The sequence below is a fragment of the Nannobrachium achirus genome (genome assembly GCF_963921795.1).
Source record: "Nannobrachium achirus genome assembly, chromosome: 6".
NCBI lineage: Eukaryota > Metazoa > Chordata > Actinopteri > Myctophiformes > Myctophidae > Nannobrachium > Nannobrachium achirus.
In genome coordinates, this window is record NC_137815.1 from 33,225,251 (window position 1) to 33,235,209 (window position 9,959).

Consider the following 9,959-nt stretch of genomic DNA (forward strand, 5'->3'; position numbering starts at 1 on the left):
ATGTATGTATGTATGTATGTATGTATGTACCGGTATGTATGTATGTATGTGTGTGTGTGTGTGTGTGTGTGTGTGTGTGTGTGTGTGTGTGTGTGTGTGTGTGTGTGTGTGTGTGTGTGTGTGTATGTATGTACCGGTATGTATGTCAGTGTCCACTCTTGTTTAAGACCGTAGCCCAATCAGGGACCAGCATCTCTGGCAACGTCATCATTAACAGGCAATGAGGGACCAGTATTACTGTTTATGCCAGTGGTGATGTCATTAGTTATAATACATCATCAGTTATTTTTTGGAAGCGGTGATGCCAGTGGTGAGCGCACCTCATGGCGCACTCTGCTTGTGCACAAATACAGTAGGCCATACATGGCCTACTTGTGCGCTAGGCGCAAGTTGGCACCTCAACATTTTTATTTGCAGATCTGCGATGCTTTGTGTGCTTGTAGACTTGCTATTTTCAGCATGCAACCAAGGGTAAAATCAAGCATTATGACGCCATCAATGCAACCCGGCAAAATACATTTTAAGTCGACAAAATCAACCATAGATTTAGTCGACTAAAACAAGACTAAACCTAAAGAATTTCACTTGAAATATGACTCAAACTAAATTAAGTTTTATTCAAAATACTAAACCTGAATCCAAATGTACTGTAAAAAAAAAACACTGTCTCAAATCACACTGATAAATGTTTCTTCTTCTTTCTCAGAGGCTAAATGATGCCAGCAGCAGCGCCAGAGTCTCTCCTCCCGGTGACGACGTGCTGCCCACCACCACCGCTGGCCCCCTGGTCAGACGCCTCCTCTCTCGCCTTGTAGCTTCACTGTCTACCTTGGCAGATTACATGCTGCTGGATGCTCCCCGCAGAGCCACACCCACACCATGAGCGCCAACGGGCCTGCCGCCCCCGCCGCGGACCCAGAAGCCCGGCCCCCTGCCCCTACCTCTGCCCCGCCCCCACCCCCTGCGCCCGCTCCCGCCGCAGCGCCCGCAGCGCCGGCGACCACCTCCACCATCCCGGTGGGCGCGTTGGCACAGAAGAAGAGGGCGCAGTATGCCAAGAGCAAGAAGCAGGGCAGTAATGCCAACACCAGGCCGGCGAGGGCGCTGTTCTGCCTGAACCTCAACAACCCCATACGCAGGGCCTGCATCAGCCTGGTGGAGTGGAAGTATCCTTTATTTATGCCGTCTGTCTGCGTCTGTGTATTGTGACTGAGCGAGTGTGTAGGTTTGACTTACCATGATACTTGATACCTTTGTAATAGCTCAGCTGTGAGCCGATGTTATGGATTATGTCTCGTTGCGAAATGTATCCGTGTTTTCGCATCATAGTCCTTGTAAAACAAACTAAAGTCAATACTCTGAAAAGGAGACTCATAAAGGAGACAGAGATGAATTGAACTTACTTCTGTTATTATATACACATCTTCTCTTATAAAATAAGTCCAATCTTTTTCTTATTTACTTCAGCTATGATGAGTCCACTTGTTCTCGCCTTTCTTGACAATTCAACACTTTTAGAGTCATTATGATTGAATCACAATTTATGTTTCATACTGATAACACATTAATCGGGGCATTATAATGCCAAAGCAAACAAAAATCCACGTTGATCTCAGCACAAGATAGTTTCTTAACATAATTGTGAAGCGATACACTTGATCAAATGACATGCTTTCAGTCATGTTTTACTATTGCTGGAGCTGTAATGTCATTATGAAATGTTCAACTCAGCACACTGGTAGCTGCCAAGCAGTATGCTTGCTTCGCCAATGTATAGCAGTGTGCTTTGCTAATGCACAGCAGTGTGCTTCGCTAACGGCACAGAAATGTGTTTTGCTAATGCTCAGCAATATCCTTTGCTGCTAATGTTTAGCAGTTTGCTTTGGCAATGATGAATTTATTCTTCTTGATCAGCAAAGGTGTCACGTGAAGAAGCCAAGCCTGTAGATCTGTTATTGTTGGCGTGCAACACCGTCCGGCACGCAACCGAGTGTGAATCAGGCTTAATGCATACTTTACGAACGTGCTAGTCAAGTTCAGTCAAGTTTAAGTGAAAAAAGGATTTTTTTCCCCCAACAAAGGCACAGTGAAAGTCACCCTGTCCTAAATCCCAAAATACTGGTGTACAATGTTGATAGAGTGACTCCACCACGGTATAACACAGCTGCTGTGTGACACTGCTGTGGTTCGTTGCCTGAGCAGATGCTGCTTATTAATGGGAATAATAAATGGAAAATGGGAAACGTTATATGACTAAATTAAATGGCCATGAGCCTAGGGATGGAATGATAATCGTTATTGTCGTTTATCGTGATAAAAAAAACACTCACAATAATCGTATTGTGGAGATTTCAATTTATTGTGGAATTATCCTCAGTCATGCATATCTAGTAGAATTTTAAACCCTCTATAATTGGTAAAACGGACCTGGAAATAATGTAATGTGTCTTTTTTTTTCACTCAGATCTCTTTGCCAAAAAATAACCGATCTACAAGCTCACATCACGTTGCGACGCGTTGTGAGCTTGTAGATCTGCTATTTTTTGGCAAATGATCCGCCCCAGGATAATAGATGTTGGGGATGATGTTTTGATTATTTCACGATAATATTGTAAATCGCAATTTTGTTGGTCACAGTAATCGTGAAATGAAATTTTCATATCGTTCTATCCCTACTGAGCAGATGCTGTAATCAGGATAACTATCAGATTTTTTTTTTTTTTTTTTTTAATTTTTTATCAGAAAATGAGAAATGAGACTACATTATATGGCCATGAGCCAAATAAAGCCATTAAAACAAATTAAAAGAAGTAGATAGACCTTTAATTAGCATTTGTTTAGTTTTTTACAATCTCTGTGCAAAAGTGTGTCAGTGTACAGTAAGTGCTACTGTAACTATCAATGTCATTACAGTATACAATGTTCCTGTGATTCTTTTCCTTAATTCCTCTTTCCTCAGGCCATTTGATATATTTATATTAATTGCTATTTTTGCCAACTGTATGGCCTTAGCTGTCTATATCCCCTTTCCTGAAGATGATTCCAACTCCACTAACCATGACCTGGTAAGTGTCCTGTCATTCTGTAATTTTGTTAAAAAACACGTGTCGAAGGTATAATACAATTTTGTCACCATCCTTTCATGTGACATTTAATATATCTCAGTGCTTAATTATTCTTATTGATAGTTTTCATATTTTTGTTTTATCGTCAATTCTGTCAATTTATATGGCATTGTGTTTTTGAAGGTGAGGTCTGAAAAAGAGAGATTTGCTTACATATTATGTTTTGCTTTCTCATGCATATTTGGGATTTTTGAGCAGTGGTCACACCGTCTCCATAGTGTGGCCGTGTGTGTATACGTGTATCCGTGTATGTATGCGACTATGCGTGGTGTCTGTCTGTATGTAGCCTGAGTACCGCTGGGTGACCAGAGAGGTGCTGTTGAGCAGCCTTGAAATGTACATGCACGCACGCACACACACACGCGCGAGCGCACACACACACACACACACACACACACACACACACACACACACACACACACACAGCGTTGAAATTAATCGACACCACCATTCAGTTCACACTGGGGTGATCTTTTACTTATGCTTACATAGAAAGAAGAAAAAAAACATCTTGACAACTACCCTCATTGGTGCTATATCATGTCATACTTTCCCCATTCCAAAGTTTTATTCAGCTTTCTATTTTTAGTATTTACCGTCACTGCACCACTCGGTGCACCTTGTGCATTTATGTCCGCGTGATGATGAATTATGGGTGATGTAGTATTGTAAGCAATGTTCCACAGCTGAGAATGAGTGCACTCTCCAACAACCGCCAGACGACACACTGATTCCGAGTTCTTACACAAGCAGAATCTAGTGTTAGTGTTCAATGATTCATGAACGGCTCCTATGTCTGCAGAGTTCCGAGCACTCTTAGAATCACTGTCTTGCCGGCTTCGAGGAGTATGTGAAAGATATGTTAGCGGCCACGCATGAACGAATCTGTGGTATGGAGAGCGTACCTGCGGTTTGCAGTCCTGCTGCTATGCCTGCCTTATAGTGTGCAAGATAAGCTTAAGCTTTGGCACGGTGAGACTTTCTCTGGTCTACTTTTGAGAAGTGCAGTGTAATGCCTCCCAGTTTGACCTCCTGGAGGGTGACCTCAGGGTGTTTGCTTGCACAGTGGTGGTGCATAGGAAGGAAACTAGGTCATCTTGGAGAGAGTACAGTGTCTGAGACAGTATTGTCTGTGCTGTCAGCTTTAGTTGAAGCTGAAGTTGGGACAAGTTTTTCTAACGCTCAGTTTCAGTTTGCAATACAGACGTAGATCTAACTCAGTGAAAAGTGGAGGAAACTACTGCATAATGCAAAAGTCAAATATATAATCATACTACCGTAATCCTAATGTTGCTATTGTGACATATTTATACAACCTGCAGCATGTTTTATTTGGAAGTTTAGAGGAATAATAGACCACACCAAGAATGTGCAATATGTAAACTGAACTAATCCCTCAATGGATTTGCTATTTGTTAGCTAACTGATGGTATTCTGCGTGGGGATTCATGATCTTAAGTATTGTAGTGACTGATATGGAAAAATACAGTATCACAATATTTTTCCAAAACGGTATCACGATACACAATCTTATCACGATTCTTTTTCATGTTGGTTTTTATGGTTATTTTTTAAGTTACTTAACAGTACAACAACCACCTACAAGTTAACACAAACTAAAAGAAAAGGGAGTAAAAGCATTTAGACCAGTGGTCCTCAAAGTGGGGTCCAGGGACTCTCTGGGTTCCTTTTGGGATGTCCAAATTGACCCTTAAGTATGTAACTCTGACAGTTACAGGTCCATTTGGTTTCATTTGTATACTGTCAGAGCTAAAGGGAGACCGTGACATTTTAAAGTTTGAGAACTACTGATTTAGACCAAAATGCAGGTTTAAATTGAATTCTGCAATGAATCTCTGTATTAACAATTGAACAGGATTTTTTATAAGGCTGCCTCATTGTATCACGATATATGCGCTATCTCTGAAAGGGCATATCTTGGAGATATTGTATCGTCTCAACGATATTTATCACCATATTGCCCACCCCTACATTGCATCCAACTCTGCCTAGTTCATATGGGTTAATGTGAACAGATGATCATATCGTTGTTGTCGGGTGGAAACCTTGTGGTGGTGGAAACGCCTCGCATCATGTGTGCTTGTAGATTGTCTATTTTCACTAGTTTTGTGTGACACTCTTGTATGATGAAGCAGGGCTTTACTTTACGTGAAAGCGTACAAATTTGAAACTTGGGAGATACGAGGTTTCTCCCCGACAGTAACGATATGTTCAATGAGTGTTCAGCCAGCGCAAACGTGGGACAGTCTGACTGAGAAGTAGCAGTTTTTCAAAATCACAAAAAGTAATTGCTGGACAATACACAGTATTCCTGCTATCTGCATGTTACTCTTCTTTATTATTTCTCAATCTGCTCTTTTACTCTATTCGTTTATTTGGACGGTGTTGTGGAAATCTGGACCAATCAGTAATCGATGAGGAAAATACGAGACCAGACAATATTCTAGGTGGTGATGGTTATGCTTTATGTACATGATATCATGGGGAGAAGTACAATAACACTAATCTCAGTGGTATGGTGGTTCAGCACAGAGCAGAGATCATAGTTATGTGATATATCATACACATACATACAGTATATGATGAGTTATACTGTTCTGTGGCTGCTTCAAGGACAGGCTGTACCAAAACAATAGCTTTCAGGCCTAGTGGAGACATAGAGGCTCTTACAAGCCACCAAATATAATATAGTGTAGACGTATTACAAGTGATGGTAAATATACAGGTTAGATATAAGCAGCCATATAATTTCTTCCTTGATGGGACAGCGTATATTAATGAACAATAGTACATGATATAAAGATACTGTGGTGATTTTCTAATGGGGGAGGCAAAATCTCCACATGCTTCCTTTGTAAACCATGTTGCAGCCAGCTGCATGCGTTGCCCCGTCATCACATAAAGCAAGAAAAGCAGGATGGCACATGTGCTCGCATGCTAAATAAATGTATGCCACACTGAGTCTGTGTCCGATGAAAGGTCATGCTTATGAAATCAGACATGAGATTATGTGTGATGTATGTGGCTCATTATATCTGTAAGCGTCTACACCTGGTAAATATAACCTAATACGCTACAGCAACCTAAAACATAAACAATGAATGCACTACTCTTATCTGTTCAGAGGAAGGCTTGCCTTGTAATACTGGTGTTTGCTGATATTGCCAGTCAGCTTTTCTTTTTTTTTTTTTCTGTGGCTTGGGACTTGGCTTTGATACTGCAGTGATAAAATAAGAACAATACAATGTCTCTCTTTTCGCCAGAGGTTGAACAATAGATAGTGCTATGTAGGGCAGGTGTGCCAGTGTGCCTTCAATTGTTACACACACACACACACACACACACACACACACACACACACACACACACACACACACACACACACAAACACTGTAGTCACGGGAGGAGAACAGGGGATGAAAAATGCTGAGTTGGTTTGACATAGCAGCGAGCAAGCAAGGGCTGTGGAGTACAGTGCCATCATCATCGCACACTGCTCTCTTGTGCTCTGCAGGCACATAACACTGTAAAAATCCCAAGTGTTCATTTAACTCTGAGAATGTACGAATGCAACCAAATGGACCTTATTATAAGAACCAGCGCGTATTGCAAGCAAGCATCTTACCACACTGATACACTGGAAATGGGCCTACATGTCCCATATTCGGAAGAAGCACAGAAGAATAAAAGAAAAGAAGATGGTAGACTTACTGTAATTTGGAAACGCATGCATGAGTAGAGTTATGGTTGTTTTTTGAAGAAAGGAGTTGTACAGTATATGTGTCATATGCTACGACACGTAAATGGTACATGGAGAAAGAGTGATATTAGAAATACAGCTTAGCTGGATGCCGCTTAGAGACGTTTGGTTCAATATTTGGGAGGTTTGGAATGCAGAATAATTTCCTTTTAGTTTGCTCTTTGCTACACCGTCTGCACTCTGCAGTGAGCAGCAGAGATGCTGAGGTGCTGTAGAGTTTAGAGTAGACCAATGCAGTGCTGCAATGTCAGGGGCCTTTCTATAGCGCCGATCTGCCAGTCTTGTAGGCGAGGCTTGGTTAAATGCTGCAGCTCGTCACAAATAGAAAGACATTTCCCCCCTCAGGCAGAACAAAGTGCTAAAGGTTAGGGGGGGGGGGGGGGGGGTCGTACTACAGTACAACCAGGAGGCAAAGGGATGCACATGTTGTACACAAATGCACAAATGCATGCACGGAAATAAGAGAAATAGCAGAGCAAAGCTTCAGCTATCGGAACAGTAATTCCTCATTTCCTACATTACGTTTTAGATGTAAAAGAATTTACATTATATTTTAGATGCAATGTAAGATAAGACCTGTATGGGTCGCTCGAGGGAAATTCAGTCGCCAAAGACAAAGACAACGTTGTGCCTCCCCTCTGGCTTTTCTCTGTTATGCTTTTGCCATAGTTCTTTAATTTTTTACTGTACTGCTGTACTACTGTTTCATTTTAATGAGAAGAAGCTCCTCACACATCTGAGTCTCATCTGCATCCCTCTTGTCTGTGGGACAGACGGAGAGACAGACAGACAGACATGCCTTGCTTTAAGGCAGTGGTTCTCAACCTTTTCAGGCAGCGACTCCCAAAATAATCATATTTTAACTGGGGACGCCCCCATCCTGACGAGTGCTAAGAGATGAGGCATTATATTTTGTATAACACGGTTCTATTGTGAAAATAGCCGATCTACATGCTCACAACGCCTCGTAACGCGAGGCGTTGTGAGCATGTAGATCTGCTATTTTCACAATTTCTACATCTAATATTTGACAATTTGGCCAATGTTTAATTTGTAATTTTAGAAGTATTAAAAAGTCCTTAAATTGTCACTTTAGAAATGTTCAGATACCCTTCACCCACTTAAACTTTATGCTGGTTTGTTTGCTGTTGAGCGAGAAAACAATGTTGCACACATTAAGTTAATCATCTGGGGACCCCCCAAAATACTTTGGGGACCCCCCTATGGGTCCCGACCCACAGGTTGAGAACCACTGCTTTAAGGTCATTTGTGTCTTATCTATCTGAGACTCAGCACTCCAGGCAGCTCCTGCTGCTGAAGGTAGCTGAGCGAAATCGCCCTGAAACAATGACCTTTTCACGGTGAATGTGATTCATGCGTTGCATCCTTTTGTAAGGCAACATGCAGAGCGTGGCGTCTGGTATCGTGGAGCGTTATTATTGCATAAGCCCAGACCTGCAGAGCTACAGCATTTATTTGACCGCAGACAAAAGGACACAGGCATGTAAACACCAAAAATCATAGAGAGAGGACAGGTGAGACCTCGCTCTTGTCTGCACAGGTCTGATCCCTGGTTCCAGTTTGCTTCTGCTGTTTTTGGTAAAGAGTATAGACAATCGCATGTTTTTATCTAGTCACTTTAGCATACACTTTAAAGACCCAGTGAAATGGCTATTTTGGGTATTTTATTTTGAAGTTTCAGTCTGAAAAGGAAGCCTGTGTGTTTCTGAACCAATTAGAAGGGACCAGCCCTTCAGGCGATGGGATGTAAAATCGGAGTCATGTGATGCTTAATGTTTTGTTTGTAGCCCTCAGTAGCAAGGCAAAGAGACACGACCAGGCTGCCTCTTGTACAGAATGTGTTACCAAGTTGGTTATTATTAACGTTTACAGATACATATTTTATTGTGCTCATTAAGTTTACAATGAGTAATACATAGTTTGGAAGTCATCTGGAATGAGATTCAAAACGGAGTAGCTCTATAATTAAAAACGGCTGTGTTTGGAGGAATGCCAGAAATCAACAAACAAACAGGTGAATGTAATCAAAGGTTCATTTATATGCAAGCGGACCTGTCTATGTCATCACGCAGCACGTTTCTGTTCACAGGAAATAATTAAGAATTTGCCTATTTAGACTATCACCCATATGACTACCACGGATAAGCTCTAAAAGTGTGAAAAACGTATTTTTCATTTCACTGGGTCTTTAAGTCAAATCTGGATAGTAGCACAGTATAGGCCTCTAATGCCATGGCCATGTGCCCTGTGGTGGCTTAACATGTTCATGGTGCTGCACACATCGACCTTGTTCTTTGTATAATTCACTCTGGATAAGAGATTGGCTGTGCTGTTGGATGTGTGTGTTGGATGCAGTGTGTTAATGAGCATGTGTGCGGTTAGTGTGTGTTGGATTTAATGTATTAAGGAGAATTTGTGCGGTTGGGGGGGATGTATAGCCTATTAATTTAAGGCCATATTTTATACTTTGTCATAATGAGGAATAGCGAAAATAGAAATCTACAAGCTCATATAGATCGAAAATACATATCGAAACCGAAATGTAGCAGACTTGATCATGTAGGTTAACAATTGATCGAGCAGCAGGGTTTTTGTGATAATTATTAGAAAGATATAACCTTTCTTATATATCAACGAATCAACACAAAAAAGATCGTATGGACTTTTTATAATCAACCAAATCAGTGGTTCTCAACCAGTGGTCCGCTGACCACCAGTGGTCCTTGAGGGGTTCCAGGTGGTCCCCTGCTAAATGATGGAGAGATGGTAACCAAATGGACCCTTATAGATCTTTAACCCTCTAGAGCCCACTGTTGTATTTTATACAAAAAAAGGTTTAAATCATTTTATTTTAGCTCCCCCTACCACCTAAACATCACCATTGGATTCTATTGTTTAGTAATACAATGCCATTGGCCACAATATTTGCATATAAATACCCCCCACAGGGGCTGACATTCACACCCGCCACACCCGCTGACATTCCAGAGTTTTGACGAACAACATCTCACTTTTTCATGGAAGCTATTCCT

The 9,959-nt window shown here is 41.4% G+C and overlaps 1 protein-coding gene across 1 annotated transcript in view; it reads left to right on the forward strand.

Annotated features, from left to right (window-relative positions):
* Positions 1-879: 879 nt before the first annotated feature.
* LOC308286577 (voltage-dependent L-type calcium channel subunit alpha-1D-like) overlaps positions 880-9,959 on the forward strand; it is a gene marked incomplete at both ends in the record, with an annotated part of 126,255 nt that continues 117,175 nt past the window's right edge. The window contains 2 exon segments of the mRNA XM_080727652.1: positions 880-1,166; positions 2,960-3,065. Of these exon segments, the coding sequence (XP_080583778.1) occupies positions 880-1,166; positions 2,960-3,065 (393 nt within the window).